Here is a 19348-nt window from a genome sequence, read left to right on the forward strand (position 1 = left end):
ACCGTATCAGATTCCTCCTAGACTCTTATCTCAAGCTTGTTTATCAGCTAATCTCTAGGACCCATCTTTATGGAAGGTTGTCACCTATAGTCAATCTATAGAACACATCTTTATGGAAGGTGTTATATGTATGTTACAAAAGTTTGCATGTAGTCACGTCTACATTTAGCTTACTTTGTTTCTCAATGAGATTTATATGTGCTTTATAGTGCACACAGGAATGAGTTAATTATCACTAGGAAAGTTTTCACTGAATTGTGCTGTGTTTAAATATGCCTAAAATAAATTACTAGGGGTCAGATCCCTGAAGTTTGAGCCAACATCGGGTATTGGTCACACTGAGCTGAACTGTCTTTTTGCCTCCTGAGGACTGTGACTCTGGTGGCCATGATGATCACAGAGACCTGACACCATATCAAGTAGCTGCAAACACTAAAAGTTTTCACATCACAATATATAGTCCTTTTTGTTATCACAAAATATAGTCCTTCCTGTACCAACTGAGAGAGGAGCTGGAAAGAGAATATAAGAAGACTATGCTGCAAATTTTTATCACTAGCAAATCTAACGATTCATGTTCTATCTATTTCCTGTACTCTGCCAACAGTTATCATTGCTGTGGTATTTCCAGAGTCACTCAAATTTCTACTTTTCCTTGTTTGCTTAAACACCGCACACATACCCTGTAGACCACGCTGCTAGTGCTGTATCACTGCCAGCAGTAGAAATATCTGGCAAGCACCTGCAGACCAAGCACAACTCTAAGCTCTGTGTGAATATTCATTCCTTTTATCTCACAGCAACCACGGGGCAGGAAGGAGCCCACAGAGAGAAAGGGGGCAGGCAACAAGATCAGATCCTTCAAGACACCAGCTGAGCAGCAGAGGGCTGGTCCCAGCAACCTGGGTGCCAAAACCAGGCTCTCAACCACTTTCCCAAACTCCCTAGAGTCAATCAAGATGGAACAGACTGCAGATGAACTTCAAACAATCTGAGTACTGTTTTATACGAGTAATTTAGCTAAGCACGTTCTAGATTTAGAAGGCTTTGCTTTGCTGACAGGTGTGGCTTTAGGATAACAGACGAGTGCAGGTGTGAACGGAAAGAAGCAAAGGCACTACATGGGGGAACCAAAGCTATTTTAAAGAAAGAAAAAAATCAACCAAATAAACCATGTTTTAAAAACCCACGAAACCCCAGGGGTTCTAAAGATGTGGGCACGCATCAAGGAGAAGCACCACTCCACAAGAGCACCGTGTGCAAGAAGCTGGAGTGGGAATAAAGATGACAGGTCACAGGAGTAGAAAGACTGACTACTGATAAAAATGACGTAAGTGTATAAACCTTAGAAGACAGATGTTCAGAATAAAAAAGGAACAATTGATTTGTGTTTATCCTCAGAAAAAATACAAGAAAATTAAAAAAAAATTTATTAATCTAATCAAAAACAAAATTAAGATAAAATGTGATTATTTTTAATCTCATGCTCATGTCCACTGTTGCTGGAGTAGCAGTGCCTGTTGATGATCCTGTGCTCAGAAGGCTGAAGCTCGGGACTGCGAGCTTAAGGACAGCGGCGGGGGAGGGGGGGCAGAGTGAGGCCCTCTCAATAAATAAACACTATTAATGAAGGCTGATGGTCAGCAAACTGTACCAAACAATTAACACATCCATTTTTGATACATCCTTAAAAATAAAATGTAGAAATGAAAGATTTGGAGTTGTCGCTAATACTTACTACTGAGGTTTACTAGTGGGCACCTGCCACCAGGAAAACAAGTTTCTGTTTCTTTCAAAGCTTTTACTATTCTTCAGCATAAATACACGAAGCACATAAATATAAAAGCAGTCATAAAGTAAGGTTCTATTGTATTTTTAAGTATTCTTAAAGGTTGGCCACGACTATGCTGTTTAGGCTGGCCTCAAACTCAGTCTTCCTGTCTCAGACTCCCAAGTGCTGGATTTATGGCCTGTGTTCTTAAAATAACTGGAAATAAACCCCAAACCCACCATATCTAATTTGTTCTCAGTGAAAATGGACTCATTCAAGTATAGACTTTTGAGTCAGCGTTCAAAAGGTCAGGGTCTTAGAAATACATGATAAAACTAAGATTTTAAAGAGCTCAATTTATGCACAATAAAGGGCAAAATAATCGGAACAACAGCACAGCCAGATTATCTGCCAAGCGCTCTAGGAGCAGGGAGGAGGCGCTAATCTGACTTGGGGATGGTGATGAGGGTAGACAAGGAAGTAGATGAATTACATCCTAAAAGACAGTTCTAGAAAAAATGGTTTACTGTAAAAATGGAACAAAAACTCACTAGTGGGACTTCTTAATCAGTATCTTATTCTGTTCTCTTCAGTCTCTGAAAAAGGTCGTAATTATATTTGGTGCAAACTCAAAGCAATCCTCCTGCCTCAGTCCTCTAAGCACTGTAATTCCAGGTGTACAGCATCATATCCAGCTCTACCTCTGTTCTTTACCCGAGACAGCTCCATCTTTTGGTTTCAATACACTTTCCACACAGTCACTGTGGCAGCTAACAGCTTCTTTTGTTATTTCCCAACTCCAGTTAGTACCTTAGAGTAAGGGCTGGAGAGATGGCTCAGGGTTAAGAGCGCTACTGCTGTCCCAGGGGATCCACGGTTGGATTTCCAGCAGCCACACGACGGCTAACAACTGACCCTCACCAGTTAACTTTTGCCTCCTCTGGTCATACGTGAGCTAGTAAGTCTCTATTTAAAACAGCCCAGTGATATGAGTACAGAAGAACTATGTTTCCAGTGGAAGGAGCTGGAGGTGCCAAACTCAGGAATGGACAGTTAGTCACTGTGCTTTCCTAGCGCAAGGGCAGTGACCAATGAACCAACAGAACCAACAAGCAAAGGTGCAGACAAAAGAAAGACAATACATACAACTAGCCCCATATGGTTTCTAGCTGACATCCCCAATCCCAGCTAATGCTCACCTGTGGAGTTTATGACTAAAAACCTCACTCCTTTCTTAGCAGGTGGCTAAGACCACTGGTCAAGGAGGGTCAAGTAAAACATCATTGGAAGAGCTTTAGTCAGTGGGAAAGGACGTATCTTCAATACCTTCCCTTGCACCTTAAGACTCTACGAAAAGCTGAAGTTATTTGTGCTAGGTAAATACTAATTGCACAAAACTCCACTGAAATTCAACTTCTAGTAGCTTACATTTTCCTTTAAGCTACAAATTATGTTTTGTATGCTTTCTCCAGTTAAGTTAATCTCCTATGTTTAAAACCACAGTTGTGAGCTTTGAAAGCTACTTAAAACAGGAACAGAACAGCTGAACAAAATACTCATTCTAAGTGATACCTGAGAACATTAGTAGGTCCTTTATTGCTAAAATGCATTGGGCAGACCAAAGAGAAAGAAAACGCAAATAAGCAAATAACAAAATAAATTTCAAAGGATTTCAAGATATTATATGCTTCCATAATTTTTTTAAAGAAAAAAAATTGAACATTATTAAAAACAACTGGCCTCATCTGTGGATAGATCAACACATGGAACTAGAAAAGGCAACATTTGAAACTGTATTATAAAAGACAGAGTAAATAGCCAGATGTGGTGCACATCACCCTACCATTAGAAGAAAAAGGAGGATGGCTATGAGATTAAGGCCAGCCTGATCTCTATGGGCTGGTTAATGACGACAGCATGGCAGTTATTGTTGCTATCAGCTTAGCAGGATCTAGAATGACTAGGGAGACAGGCTTGGGGCATGCCATGGAGGATGGTCTTGATTAGGCTATGTGGGGGAGAGGATTCGTTCTATAAGTATGCAGATCATTCCAGGATCTGGAGCGCAGTCCTGGACTAAAGAAAAGGAAGAAGGTAGCTGAGCACCGTGCTTCACTGTTCTCTTCGTCCTGACCGGGGCAGGTAACCAGCTCCTTTGTACTCCTGCTGCCTCAACTCCCTTCCCATGACTGACTGTGACTAGAACGTGAGCCAGCATAAACACTTTCTTCCTGAAGCTGCGTCTGTCAGGTACTTGGCCACTGCAACTGGAAAAGTAATACAGGTATTTGCATGCCAGCCAGAACTATATAGCCAGATTCTACCTAAAAACAAACAAACAAGACCTAAAACATTTTGAAAATAAATAACCTTCTAGCGGAGCTAATTTTATATGAGAATTTAATTTTTATCAAGCGCACATCAAATTTAACAATGACTTAGAAGCTAAGTGCAGGCCTGAGTTGAGCGAGACGGATGGGTATTTACTGCACACAGTGAGCCTGTGCTGAGCCGCGGCACTCACTGCTTTCTACTGGACAGGACAGCAAAGCCTATGGGGCTCGCTCCACACGCCACTGTCATGGCTGCAGTTGTACTTCTAAGTACTTTTTTTCTGGTTTGTTTCCACTGCACCTATAAAAAGTATTCCTTCGTTTGTATGAAAGACGCTAGAAAATGCCTGATGGGAAATGGAGCTTAGCGATCGGGGCTGGCAGCAAAGAGAAAGCACTAAACTCAGTACACAAGGTTATTAGGACGCAGACTCACTTGTCCTTGGCTATATAAAACACTGTAGCCACAATTAGCTAATAGTAACTGGCAGACTACTCTTGTCTGTTATCGCTAAGCTGTAGCAGCTGAAAACTGTCTAGGTACAACACACAGTTCAACATGTAGTAAAAACTCAACAGTCATATAATTAAATTTAGAGCAATGAGATCCAAATTTGGTTTCACAAAAACTATATTAAAAATTGGCATTTTAAAGGAACACTCACAAAAAGCAATAGGCAGAAACAGCTCTTCTATGTACTGTTTATATTTCAGACATATTTTGTATCGATGAAAGGGCTCTTATCTCTTCTCATCTCCGCTTTCTAAGTTTAGGATATTAGTGCTATCTTTCCGGGCTGGATAATGGCCCAGCCATGGGATGACGATGAGAGGACCCAGAGTCCTTCAGCATTTGTCCATGTGAGTGTCTACTATTAAGGCAGAGGGAAGTCACAGTAAACCAGTTAAATCTGGTCTTAAACCTCTTCAAATCAAGCTTTTAAAACTCAGTGCTTAGCTTTATACATATACAGGGACTACCTTACATGTATGGAATCTAAACACAAAACATACTCCAGCCAAGAAAGCAAAGAGCATGTTGGACTCTGTAAACTCACTTGGGATACTGGAAACTTCAGGTCATCAGACTGAGGGATCAGTGTTAAAACTGGCTACCACAAAAGAGTAGTATTTTAACAACATGTGCTTTATTTTTCCTCTAAAACGCTAAATAAATATGAATTTAGTGTTAGAAGTAAACTTTATCTAGTCACAGGCAAGCATTACTATTTGAAAGTTTTACAAGTAGGAGCAGTTCCCACAGTACAGCACGGACAAGTGAAAGAGTAATACAAGGGACTCAACAGGGAAATGGGACATTGCTTTTGGAAATCTCACTAAGTCACTTTTTTTTTTTTTTTTTAAGGCAGGGTTTCTCTGTGAATCAGCCCTGACTGTCCTGGAACTCACTCTGTAGACCAGGCTGGCCTTGAACTCATAGAGAGTCACCTGCCTCTGCCTCCTGAGAGCTGGGATTAAAGGTGTGCACCACCACGGCCTGGCACTAAGTCACTTTTAATATAAACTGCTTTGTGTTGGTGATGAGGACTGAAGACAGAGCCATGTACATATTAGGTGAGCACTCTGTTACTCAGGCCCAAGGAGGCAGAGGCCAGAGGGCAATGAGTTCAAGTCCATCTTGGGCTACACGGCCAGTTCTACAGGGAGATTGTTTCCAAACTGCCAACCCACCCACACCTGCAAACAAAGACTCTGAGCACTTATATGAACAGTGGATTCAAAACAACAGATTTTCGGGAGCAGAGCTTCTTACCCTGGACTGACTTCTCAAATAGGAAAGATAAGGCTATGGGTATCTGGAATTTCCAGTAACGGTATAGACAGCGTCAGTTCTGTTAATCACGTTGGTACCCAACATTTTGCACCAATGCTACCATCTCAGATTTCTTTGTACAACTGGCTTATTATTAAAAAAGAAACCAAAGTGTAATTAATTGGCCCTTGCCTTAACTTGGCCAGAGATAAGAATCTAGCTCATGATGGGATACAGTCTTGCTATGGTCATTCTGTGGTGAGTGTTCCATCTTTCTCTGCCCTTGCAGGATACCCACAGTGGAATGGATCCTGGTATGTAAGCACTTTTCCTTTGATTGATATAGTAGACCAGGCAAGTGTTGACTGAGTTTACTAAAACTTGTAAAGCTAGAGACTCCTGTTTAAATAGATTAAATCTGTATCCTATCTATCTCAACTAAAGCATGCAAAGAAAGAGATACAAAAGAAAAAAGGACCTTTTTGGTTTCAAACTGTGCTTCTTCCTGACAGCACCCTTTGCAAACGGGGTCCAGCTGAAGCAGGTTAAACTGTCCGAGAAGATCACAGGAGCTGCAGAGCAAGTTGCTGGAGAAACCCAACTCTCTGCATGCCTCTGACGACAACTCAGCCCCAAGAGCAGACACCTGAAAATGAAAACAAAGAATAAAACAGTTCCAAGTTTACACGGAACTTCCTAAAAGGAAAACGGAGTTGTTAGTATTGAACATAATGGAGACAAGGTGCTGTTATGTTTCATGTGGGGACAAATTCTTAAGTACTTTGGATTCCACAGCTTTATTTTTTTGATTTATTGTTGTTGCTTTGTTTTTTAAGAGACAATCTCATATAGTCCAGACTGGCTTTGAACTAGACATATGCTGAAAGGTAACTAGACCTTATCTCTGATCCTCCTGTCCATCAAAGTGCTGGGCTTACAGGTATGTACTACACTGGACCTAATATCACTACTTCAGTGAAAATGTGGATTAACAAAAAATACAAACTATAACTTCAGTGAGGTGCCTATTATACATCTATTATTATTATTATTATCCAGTAGCTTATTAAAAATTTTTTTCATAAGGAAAAATACTTTTGGTTTGAGGAATCAAATCATTTACCAGATGTGTGATCCTGGGGAAGCTAGCCTCCTAAACTTCAATTTCTACACTGTTGAAGCAAGCAACAATATGCCAGATTGCTTTAGAAATTCAAGGCCTGAGTTCAAACCCGAGCATCACAAAAATACAGTACTTGACTGAACTGCTTTAGGATTTATTTTTCTGTGTATGCCTATTGTGGCTAGAAGATAATTCCCTGGGACTAGAGCTACAGATTGCTGTGAGGGGCCAGACGTGAGTGCCAAGAACTGCACTTGGATCACCTGGGTCCTCTGCAAGAGTAGCAGGCGATCTTGGCCACTGGTGTGTTTGAATGAGAATTATCCCTCTACAAGGCTTGGGCATTTGAAATTTGCCTAGTTAGTGGCACACTGTCTGGGGTAAGGTTGTACAGTCTTGATGGAGGAAGTACATCACAGGCTTCCAGAGATCATAACCCCATTTCCAAGTTTGATCTCTTAGCATCTTGCTCTGCCTGTCTGGTGCCAAGCTGTCCCTGTCATTATGGGCCCCTGGAACCATATCTCAAAATACCTTCCTTCTGTTATAGTGTTTTATCACAGCGGCGAAAAGTAGCCAAGCCAGTCGCTGAGCCATCTCTCCAGTCACCTTTTTATGTTTTGAGACAGGTCCTCATTAAGTTGTCCAGGCTGGTCTTGAACTCAGTCTGTAGCCCAGACAGGCTTTAAACTTGCCATCCTACTGAGTGGCTGGGTTCACTGCCTGGCCTATACACTTAGGTGTTGTTCCCTGCTTTTTGGGAGGCTGCAATTTTATTCAGGACTCCAAATACCATGTTATTGAATGCTCCCTTTTCCTGAGTTCAGGCTTCCAAAGTCAACAGCTCACTTGATTTTCATCAGATGCTGCAAATTCAAAATTTCCTATGATGGAGTCTATCTTTGTTTCTGTAAGTATAGCCCTCCAAATGCACTTGACATCTTAAAAATGGTACCACTTCCCCCTGGTCAACTCGTTTGCTAGGCCAAAGTCCTCTAGGTTTTTCACCATCTCACAGCTAAAAAATAGTTTCACAGTTCTGTTCTCTGAGGAACTCTCAAATCTTACAACTTTTAAGACAATTCAATTTTTCAATTTTAAAAACCATTTTAACTATTCTTAATTATTTGTGTGGGTATGCGCACATGTGTGCAGATGCCTGTGGAGGCAAGAGGCTTCAGATTCCCTGAGAGCTGGAGTTACTGGTGGTTGTTCCGAGTCAGACAGGGATGCTGGGAACTGATCTGGGGTCCTCTGTGAGAGCGGCACACGCTCTAACTGCTGAGCCATCCCTCTAGATCCCTGGCTTCTAAGGTTTTTCCTGTCTCTCAGCTTTCACTATTAGTCAGTTCCACCTTTCTCTTTCCCACTTTCCAGCTATGAACCCTTGTGGTCCTGAAGTGTAAAACTGACCCTCATACCGCTGTTCTAAAATGATTTTACCATTTTTACCTTGTTACGCTTATTTCCAAGAACCTAATCAGTGTCCTCTTCGAGGAAGCCCCCTCTGTAATATCCGTAACTTACCTTTAGCCACTGTGCCTTCCTTCACGGAGAAACGTATGCGCAACTGTAAAACAGACCTACTCAACAATATTGCATGGGTAAACCTGGGGTTTCTGCCTTGCAGGTGTGAGTGATTCTGATGACAGGCATTAAGTTGATTCTATTTCTTGCGCCAATGAGAGCTCTTGTTTGCTAAACAGATGATTCGGTAAACCCACAGTCTCAATAGGAAATGTCTGACTGACATTACCTGGTTCGTCTTCAACAACAGGGAAGGGTCTGCAAGCCTTTTAGGGCCAGAGAGCAATTATGGTTTGGCAGAAAAATGGTTCCTCTCATAAATACTCAAGTCTGCCATTGCCACACAAAAGCAACCACAGACAATGCAGACACGAGTGTCCCAATAAATGTCAGGGTTGGCTGAAATTGGCACACCAGCTGAAGTCTGTCAGCCTTCTTTTAAACTAATCAGCAAGATTAAAACCCAGACATTGCTCAGTGAAAATACTGCTAGTACATTCCCACACAATGCTGACCATCCCATTGGTCTTTATTGGTCAGTCTTCTAAGCAGACATCTCATAAGTATTTTACCCTATCTCTATAAATAGGGAATGTGCATCATCTTCAAAACTAACCAACTATCCCAACTGAGTGGGAGGGACCTATGAGGTTACTAGTGAGTTTTCTGTGGTCAATTCTCTAGTTTAGACACTTCTTGCAACTTCCCACCAGTAAAGTGATCTGTAAGATTACTCCAAGATGGCTTGGAGACAGCTGTGTCAATGCACACGTCACCCCACATGTTCTTACAATGTGACTGGCATTGAACATGTGTGCGTGTGTGTGCAGTGTCTGTCTGCATGCACTCTCCACCCCCAAGCATCAATTTCAGAACTTAGTTACCATGCTGCAAAAAAAGCCTAAACTATAGACACAGCATGGACAGATCATTGCAGAGATCGTCCAAGGCCCCCAGCAGACATCATCAACTACTAAACATTCAAGTGGAGAGCCTTCAGATTTCAGACTCCAGCCTTTCCAGGGACCTTGGAGCAGACGAGCCCCTGCTGTGCCAGTCTGAAAACTGATAGCCCACTGAATCTCAAAGCAAAATGAACCGTTTTACACCACTGCATTTATGCAAATTTGTCTTGCAATCAGTAATTGAAACATGTAATAAAAGCAAATTCACTTTGAAAACTGCAAACTGCTTAAGAACTTATAGAAACTGGGGCTGGGGAGATAGATGGCTTAGAGGGTAAAGTGCTTGCTGAACAAGCATGAGTTTGCATCCTCAGCATCCACCTATAAAGCCAGGGGCTGCAATGTACATGGGAATTCCAGCACTGAACGGAGAAAAAAGCCAGCTGGCTCACCGGGCCTCATCGGGGTCTAGGGTGATGACGAGGAGCTCTAGATTCAGTGAGAAAACCTTTTCAAAACATGTGGTGAAGAAATGATATGAGACCCTCAACAGACACCAACTTTTGGCTTCCACATGTACACAAGTGCACGATAGAGGGGTGTATCCCCTTCCTACCAATTACACACACACACACACACACACACACACACACACACACACACACTCCTTTCATCAACCTTTACTCTCAGCAAACTCGTGGGTTTCTCATGTAATTCTGAACAGATTTCAAATTTGGCAACAAACAAATAGATGGGTTAGAGAATGGATCTTAACATAATGCAGGCCAGAGGCACCAACATTATTGGTCCTTACAAACCACCAGATAGCCTGCTAAGTGCTTTATAGTGGCATCCCATTTACTATTAGCTGTACTTAGGAAGGAAACAGACAGGATAGTAAGAAAACCTAAGACTACACAAGAAAAAAGATTTTAATGCTGGGAATGGGGAGATGGCTTGGTTGGTAAAGTGCATGTCACATAAATGTAAGGACATGACTTCGGGGATGGATGGAACTTGCTGGTAATCTTGTCTAGCCAACCACTGAGCTCTTGGCTCAGTAAAAGACTGTCTCAAAAAGAGGACGAGCAGTAGACAACACCTGTTGATTATCTCTGGCCTCAGCAAGCACTTGTAGCTGTGCACACACACACACACACACACACACCATCAACAGTAGAGTCTAAGTGTATGTCCTCATCAAAATCCATGTGGTACATGCCCAATTCCTCAACACAGTGTAGGGAGGTGGGGTCTAGTTAGAGGTATGGAGGGTTTATGAGTTGGTTCATGCGGTTCTTGTGGTAGTCGGTGTGCTCATCAGATGTGGCTGTCTAGTCCTGTACGGTGCAGTCTCCAGACTGTGCACCAAAATATGGTTCTTTACAAATTAGTTGGTCTCAGGCACTGTTATACAGATAACAGACTAGAACAACCCCTGGCCTAGCTTACTGCGTGGAATTCAGGATGCATCACTGCTAGACAGATCAATAACAATAAAAATACTGACAACTACAATTATGCCATCCACTGAAGGAGATGCTAAACTTTGGCCAGATTGGCGATGACAGTGTTTTGGAATCAGGTACGCACAGCTCATTCTATTCTGTTTTTCACTAAAGAAGACGGTGTATATAGAGATGTATATGACCTGAACAAAGGCGCGCATACCAACACTGAGGAACTTTGGTAAAGAGCTCCTTTAGGCCACACTACAATGTACTGTTCTAATCTTTACACATGATTATTTGCTGTTAGCCCAGCTGTGTTAAGTATGCACTGCCACTGACTTAAAATGACAGCTACTTGGAGATGCAGACACTAAACAATTCTCAAACTTGTCTAGTGTAAGTTAAAGAATGAGCTAAGTCTCTACTTCAAGGTGCCAAGAAATTCAAGTTTACTACTTTCCTCCTTCAAGAAGTTCTACAGCTGTGATTCTCACTGTAACAAGTGCCCACTGTGCTTGGTCTTCTCCCCTTTTGCAAAATCCAAGAATTAGTCTAACTTCTTTCTGTATTTCTAATAATCCTATACACTTCTTTCATTGCCAAGGATTTTAGTCATTACAAAAAGTGAGTGTCACAATGAGAGGGAGTCATGACACTGGAGTTTGTCAAGGGTGACATGTCTACGGTCTTAACCAGGATTCTGGGCAGTAAGGTTTTTCTCTAACTTTGGGGACTGATTATGGTTCATCACCACTCTGCAGAAGCAGGGAGAAAAGGGGAGGCCATTTGCACTTCTGAGGCTGGAAGTGAAAAAACATTAGATATGGTAAAAACTAAAGGAAAGTAGTCCCTGTATTCTCTTGGCGAGTACTCTGGCAGGAGAAACAGAGGGACAGACACTTGCGCAGCTATAATCTGGCCAGTTATGATCTGTTAAGAACATGGGGTAAGTGCAACGTGCTATAAGCCAGTATGACGTAACACGGGGCATAAGCCAGTATGACATAACACAAGGCATAAGCCAGTATGACGTAACACGGGGCATAAGCCAGTATGACATAACACGGGGCATAAGCCAGTATGATGTAACACGGGGCATAAGCCAGTATGACGTAACACGGGGCATAAGCCAGTATGACATAACACGGGGCATAAGCCAGTATGACATAACACGAGGTATAAGCTAGTATGACATAACACGAGGTATAAGCTAGTATGACATAACACGGGGTATAAGAAAGTATGATGTAACACGGGGTATAAACTAGTATGACATAATAAGGAGTATAAGCTTGTATATGAGAGTATACAAGAGGGAGAAATTACTTTTGACTCAAGTTTTGCCTTTTGGTTCTTCCTTTGAGACAGTCCTGCTATGCAGCCTAGGTTAGATCATAACTTGCTATATTTAGCCCCGCCTAGTCTCAAACGTCTGACCCTCTCATTTCAGCCTTCTGAATGTTGTGATATAAGTAGTAGCTCAGACTCAGGAGGTACCAGCATGCCTGGCTCTGACTTTCTAAGTCTTTAAAGTAGATGAAGTTAAGCACTACATTCTAGTTAGTCACTTCACAGAGAACCAACAGAAGAAAATAAAGATTCAGAGCAAATCAATCACAATAATTATTTGGTTTTTCGAGACATGGTTTCTCTGTGTAGCTTTGGTGCTTGTTCTGGAACTAGCTCTTGTAGATCAGGCTGGCTTTGAACTCATAGCGATCCACCTCCCCCGACCCTCCACTGCTGGGATTAAAGGCATGCGCCATCCCTGCCTGGCAGCTCACAATTATTAGAAGTTAAAATTTGAAGACCTATTCACCTAAAGTTCTTTTTAAACTAAATAGCATAGTATCACGGGGTGGGGAGGGGGTAAATAGCTACATATATAGATATGCATATCTGCCTGTCTATCTATATCTATCAATTTATAGAGAGAAATTGATTTTGATTATAAAAGATGGCTTGGAGAATACCTGAGTGGAATGGTATAGTTGTCTAATTTAAAAGATTATTACTGTAAAACAGTGTATTCTCATTCACCAAAGAACAGAATGGAGTTGATATCTGTCATTAAAAGGTTTCAGTCTAGTATATATTTAGTATCAAGAATCATGTAATTATCAGGCAAGTTGAGTGCGAATAGAGGTGGATTTTCACTAACCTGCAGCATCAGTTGTCAACGACACATTCAGTTGGGACTGTAACGACAGAGCTACAGGAAGCTAACTGGAATAGGTGGTCGATAATTCACAAGGGGTCATCTGTCGGCACTATCAGACCTTAGCATGCAGATTCGCTAGTTCACTCATCAACTACGTTACTTAAGATTTCAGGATATTGCATCTCTCTCTGTGTCTGTCAGTAGACAAATGATAACCAGGAACCGACCCTTCCTTAAGGTGAGAGCCAGTCAGCCCTGTGGGAAAATGACAAATTTCATTACAATAGAAGACTGAAAGGTACCTAAGAGATGAAGTAGTGATTGCCACTGATACACAGAATGGCTCCTAGCCAAGTTTGTGCTCAGAGATTGATGTCCTGGAGTAAGTAATTTCTTAACTGGAAACTGACGGGTGGCAAGATGGCTCAGATGGCTCAGAGGGTAAAGGTGCTTGCTGCCAGTCTAAGGACCCGAGTTCGATTCCTAAATCACACTTTTGACCCACATGATGAACGGAGGATTAGATGGTAGGTAGAAGACAATCATACTTTTATGGGCATAGGGGAAAGTGCTACTGAAGGAGATCCAACTACATGACATTTGCTGGAGTTAGCTATCAGCAGTTCTTCACCCCTTTCGTCTCCCAGTGGAAGAAGCAAATACTGGGGAAAAAGCTGGTAGACTACCAACCGACTTGCTAAGGAACACTTAAGGCAAACTCTCTTAAAAACAAGTGGAAGTTTGAAGCACAATAGATTTAGATTTCAGAAATATTACTCTAGATCCAGGTCCTCAACCTGTGGACCTGTGGATCACGGCCCTTTGAGGGTTGAATAATCCCTGTGAAAAATGTTTACATTCAGTTTGTAATAGTAGCAAAATTACAGTTATGAAGTAGCAACAAAAGTAATTTTATGGTTGGGGGTCACTACAATACGAGGAACTGTATTAAAGGGTTGCAGCATTAGGGGGGTTGAGAACGACTGCTCTAGATGTATTGGGTGGAATCAGAGAGACATTAGATAAGGAAACTAGTTAATGGTAATTCCAGGTACGCGGATATACTGGCCTGAATTACCTCTGGCAACAAAACTAAGTGACTGGCTTGGAAAATTTCAAGGTCTTAATGACCTTAAATTCGACCCAAAGAGTGAAAATATGAAGAATTTAAGGGAACACGTTTTTGGCTTGGGCAATTAGAAAGCTGGTAAAGGCAAATTTTATTTGGAATCTTAATATAGAAAAAGGCAATTCTGTTACTTCTCAGGAGAAAGGTCCTGTGTGACTGAAAGATTAACAAGCATCAAACTGGTCTTCAGGCATACATAGGAAGTAATAATTAGGAAGGCTTGGTAATTGCTAGTATGTGAGGTGCATAAAGGAAGGAGTCAGAAATGACATCCGAGTTTTGAGTTAGAATAGGTGGATGGTCACTATGGCAACAACTCGCCCTAAACTCTTCCTATCCTGGTCTGAACACTCGTCTGCAATGCAATTCTGTCACTTCTCTCATATGGCAGTGGAGTCTATTTACCTGTGGCTTTCTCTTGAGACTCCTTTGACAAGTATAACGTGGAGTTTAGACAGTGGGACATCTTCTTTCTATTTTTAGCCTTTGTCTCCCAGGAGGGTTATGGGATTTCCATGGCAAGTCCCTCATACAGGAGGGACTGTAAGCTTTTGCTCTTCTGGAGTGTTGCCCTGAGTTTGTTGTGAAAAAGAAGGTAGTCTAGTCTAGTGGGAGATGAGAGGTTAGAAGCAGAGGAACTACATGGTCCCAGCTAATGGCACTGATTATGAGTTATTGTAGCTTTAGAGTTTTCATTAAATTAACTGACTAGCTCAAATCAGTGCATACATGACGGAACTGCTCCACCAGCCTAAAAGATGGTTACATTATTTAAAACATTGATTTCGGGTTTTTGATTTTGGGGGTGAGGAGTTCTTACGAAGTCATTGAATATTGAAGGTAGTTTGAAACATTACTCCTTTATGACTTGTGGTAGTGCTAACAAATTCAAATGGCCTATGATGGGAGGAAAAACAAACAATCCACTTATCTCTGGAGTCTACGGATAGTTTCCACGGTTGTTTCTCTAAGACTTAGGGCCTAAGTAATTTTTCTTTTTCAAGACAGGGCTTCTCTGTAGTTTTGGAGCCTGTTCTGGGGCTCACTCTGCAGACCAGGCTGGTCTCCGCCTGCCTCTGCCTCCCGAGTGCTGGGATTAAAGGAGTGTGCCACCAACGCCCGGCAATTTCTTAAGCACCAGGAGCTTGAAAAACAATACTGTATTGCAATCTGAGAAGGCAAGAGTCTATCCTTTGGACAAAGTAACAAAAGAAGACACAAAGTTTGCAAATTACTTTCTTTGTATGAAAAAGTCTAAGTATTTACAGACCTATGGCATAATCTTAACTTTCCAAATTTTGGACAAATCAAATACCCTAAGTGGAAGACATGTAAATATGGATTGCAAACTTCGATAAAGGAGTTTACCAATAGTTGTTTCATAAGCAGCTAAAAAAGTCAAAATTAGGCTTTCTCCTTTGAGAGATTCAGAATCCATGCATTTTTGTTAATGAAGAAACCCACGAAGATGTCCCTTTAAGTTTGGGAGTATTTGTCGTAAGCAATGGTAGGTTCATTCATTTCTGTCCCGTTAAAAGAAACTTCCCTCCTTTCTAAGCATTACTGACTTTATGTACCCACTGCTTTCTTGAAAAATCGATTTTATGTGCCTGAGGTGAGCAGACCATCGCCTCTAGCGCTCCGGCTGGAATTCCGTCTGCCACGTTTCATCCCGGATGGAAGCGGCACTAAGGAAGCCCGTTCCAAGGGCGGTCCCCTGCGTGACCGCGGGGTTGATATTCCCCATCCGAGCCCTCCGACCGGCCCTGAGGCAGCCACGGGGGCACCCCACACTTACCGCTTGAAACGCAGTCGCCAGCAGCAGGCGCAGCCCGAGAGCGGGCCGCAACCACCCACCCTGCCCGGCCGCCATCCCTGCAGACCCCGTCAATCTTCAAGATCTCGAGGACCCCTGGACCGGGACGTCCACTGCAATGCCTGCCGCGAAACCTGCCGCGAAAGACCAGGGCTACAAGCCGATGATCCCTCAGAGACGAATATTAATCAGGCGGCCATAGGAGCGGAAAAGTGATCGATTACTTAAAAGCAGTCAGGTTCCCTCAGAGATACAAATCAGGCATTTCCTTAAACTCCCCACACCGGTGCTCCTCATTCACGACATTTTGTCGGCAATCTATGAAGCCCCAGTGCCTCCATGACGAGCCCCGCCTCCCTGTCCGAATTTGCCCAATCAAATACCGCCTTGCTTGAGTCCTCTGTCAAGGAACCCAACCGTAAATCGAACCAAAAGGGCGCTCAGCGGCCGCTCTTCGGACCAATGAACGCCCCTGTAAGGGAGGGTTGGGTGGAGCCTCTGGTTGCCGGGCAGCGTGCGTCAAAGCGTGCGCGTGGTGGCTGAGGGGGAGGGCAGGGGGCGGGCCGAGGGCGGCGCAGCCGCAGCCGCAGCGCTGCGAGAGGAGCGCGCGGCCGCGAGCGACCGAGGAGGGAAAGGGAGGAAGCGAGGGAAGAGGGCGTGCGGCCGTGGGGTCCCGGAGCCGGGCGGCAGCGACAGGAGGGCGCCAGGGCCGTCGGGTGGGCTGAGGAGAAGTGTGCACCGGGCGACCGGCGCTGGCTCCCGCGGGTGGAAGACCTGAGCGGAGGAGGGGGGTCTCTGCGGCGCGGCAGTCCGCGCAGCTCCCGGGTCGGGGTCTCCTCCCGGCGCCTCGGTCGCCCGCGGGGCCCCGCTCCCCGCCCCCCCGCGGTATGTCTTGATCTCGAGCAGCGGGTTTCATGGGGCTCCTCAGGATTATGATGCCGCCCAAGTTGCAGCTGCTGGCGGTGGTGGCCTTCGCGGTGGCGATGCTCTTCTTGGAGAACCAGATCCAGAAGCTGGAGGAGTCCCGGGCGAAGCTAGGTGAGGCGCTGGTCGAGCGGGTGGGCATGGCCGGGCATAGCAAGTGGGCGTCCGCAGGGCTCTCGGAGGGTCCCGGGAGCTGGGACCAAGGCACGTCGAGCTCCCACCACCAGGGAGGGAAGCAGAGTGACGGGCTGCACGCTCGAGGTCTCCGGCCAGAGGGCTGCCCCGTCGGCCCTCCACGGAGAGAGGGGACTCAAGTCTGCATGGGGCTGGTGCTGCTGGAGAAAATGAACGCTCATCCTCCCGGAGAGCCCCAGCTCTGTGCGGCAATGGGGACTGGAATTTGAATGAGGATCGTGTGGGGATGATGGTCGTCGGGAGGTTCGTCGAGGGAGATGGGCAGTAATGGACGGAGACTCCGGGAACGATGGGGAAGAAAAGCCGCTCACTGTGCAGCGAGTGGCATGCCTGAGCTGAGGGCAGCAAGGGACCTTAGAGCTGACTGTCTAGGTAGACTGGCCATGTGGGACAGCGGAGCAGATGAAAAGCTCGGACGGTACCGTTACGAGGCGTCTGGGGGACTGAAGTTCTTTCTGAGTGGCGCTACATTGCTTGATTTGGGCTTCAGAAGAGTCAGGTCGTGAGTGTAGGTTGATTGCTTGTACGAGCGGGCATCGTTGAAGGTTCGGAATTGCAGCGTTTACCTTGTGGAAGGAATAGAGTGGGGAAAGCTAACCATATGGGTGTCTTAAAGCGTTCTGTCAGTGCTGGAACGGGTAAAGATGCTTGAAAAACACTAAACTGGAGTGTGAAGTCGTGCAGTAGCAGACGAAAGCGCGGATAGCCCGTGTTTCCGGATAGTGGGGAACTTTGGAATTTGGAAGTGCTCTGGAAACAGGGAGACTTAATGACTGGCGCGTTTTGATTTACAAATGTACATGGCACTTAAAAATCAGCTCAAGAGTTGTAATTTGAATATGGGAAGCGGGTTTTGCATACACTTTCATCTAGCCAGCTTCTTAAATACGATTTAAAGTTACCTTGAGGAACAGCTAGCTGTAAGTGGGAGTGTGAATTTTTAATAAAAGCACCAGAAAATAATTTAAATTTTAGAGGTAGTCGCTATTTGCAAGTTTTGGTAGATTTTACAAAAGCCTTTAAAGAATAGTGTTATCAAAGAAAGTTAAATACGTTTGGTTGGTGTACAGCTAAGTTTGAAAGAGGAGCCGAAGCTTCCAGAGTGAAATGTGAAGAGCTATTGAATTTATTTACTCTAATTTAAAAAAGATTCTGTATGCTAAAAGTTATTCACCTTGCATATTAAAGGTTAAACCATTTACGTTTGCATTTCATATGGCTCCGTCCCCACAGCATTTACAGTCAAAGTCTGGCCTCAGTCAGGATCCAGTTTTACAGGAAGATAAGTGACTCATCTTACAATAAGTTAAAAGTTAGTTAAAACCAGAATTTGTATTTATTCTTTTTTGTATTGTTTCTCGGAACTCTCTTGATATACTTTCTTAGAAACGCTACAGATTTTCCTCCTTGCCTAACATTCTTTCTGCTGTGCTTGCCTGTTGTTTCTATGTGCCACCTGGATTATTTTGGAAGCAAACTTACCTGAAGTTGTAGAATGCCACAGGTGGAGCACTGTGCTTCCTCATGATCTCTATGTATGACAAAAAAAAAAAAAAATCCTCTGCCAGGAATAAAAAGTGTGCATCAAAATAGATAGCTATGCAGAAAACAGCAAATATCTACCAGAATAAGTAAGTCAGAGACATAATCCAGGACTGACCATGGGGGTCAGGCAGGCCTGTAATTCCAGCGCTCTAAAAGCTGATGCCAGAGGATGGTAGGTTCAAGTCTATGCTGTGCTGCTGCGCTGCACTACTCTGTTTTAGAGAAAGAAAAAGGACAGCTCTCAAATGTGAAGCTCTCAAATACAGCTCTCAAATGTGTATGACAGAGAGAGAAAGCATATGCCTTTATGTCAACTCATTAATCTTCTGTTTAGATTTTTTTTCCTCTTTTTATTTTTAAATGACACAGGCATGTGTCTATGGGTTGTCCATGCTGAACCTGAACTCCTGGCCTCTGATGTTCTTCCTCAGCCTTGAAGAGTAACTGTAGATGCCCTCACTTTGCCTCCTTCCCACTCCCACAGGCTGAGTCTTGTTTTAAAGGCAGTACTGAAGAGACAGTGCACATTCTGGCTCCTTAGCAAAGAGAGACAAAAGGGTCAGGCTGTCACTAGACAACTTTCCTCTGTGATGTTCTTATTTACTCTACCAAGAACAGAGATATCTATCTTTCAGATACAGGATAATCCTTAAATTATATAATTTACCCAAGACTGTATTGATAGTAAGTGGCA

General features: G+C 43.6%; 2 protein-coding genes across 3 annotated transcripts in view; one reads left to right on the forward strand and one right to left on the reverse strand.

The window, feature by feature from the left end:
- Positions 1 to 16334, reverse strand: part of Selenof (selenoprotein F) — a 31221-nt gene extending 14887 nt beyond the window's left edge. Inside the window, exons 1-2 of the mRNA XM_087897482.1 lie at positions 15973 to 16334; positions 6357 to 6524 (exon numbers count right to left, since the gene is read on the reverse strand). Of these exons, the coding sequence (XP_087753608.1) occupies positions 6357 to 6524; positions 15973 to 16047 (243 nt within the window). The 5' untranslated portion in view covers positions 16048 to 16334. The remainder of the gene's footprint in view (positions 1 to 6356; positions 6525 to 15972) is intronic.
- Positions 16335 to 16607: 273 nt separating this feature from the next.
- The window catches only part of Hs2st1 (heparan sulfate 2-O-sulfotransferase 1), a 133787-nt gene continuing 131046 nt past the window's right edge, over positions 16608 to 19348 (forward strand). The window contains exon 1 of one of the 2 annotated variants that reach the window (XM_087897483.1): positions 16608 to 17028. In XM_087897483.1, the coding sequence (XP_087753609.1) occupies positions 16905 to 17028 (124 nt within the window). In that variant the 5' untranslated portion in view covers positions 16608 to 16904. The remainder of the gene's footprint in view (positions 17029 to 19348) is intronic. The other variant, XM_087897484.1, reaches the window with a different exon arrangement.

This window comes from Myodes glareolus, chromosome 17, assembly GCF_982192425.1.
Source record: "Myodes glareolus chromosome 17, mMyoGla1.1, whole genome shotgun sequence".
Lineage (NCBI taxonomy): Eukaryota > Metazoa > Chordata > Mammalia > Rodentia > Cricetidae > Myodes > Myodes glareolus.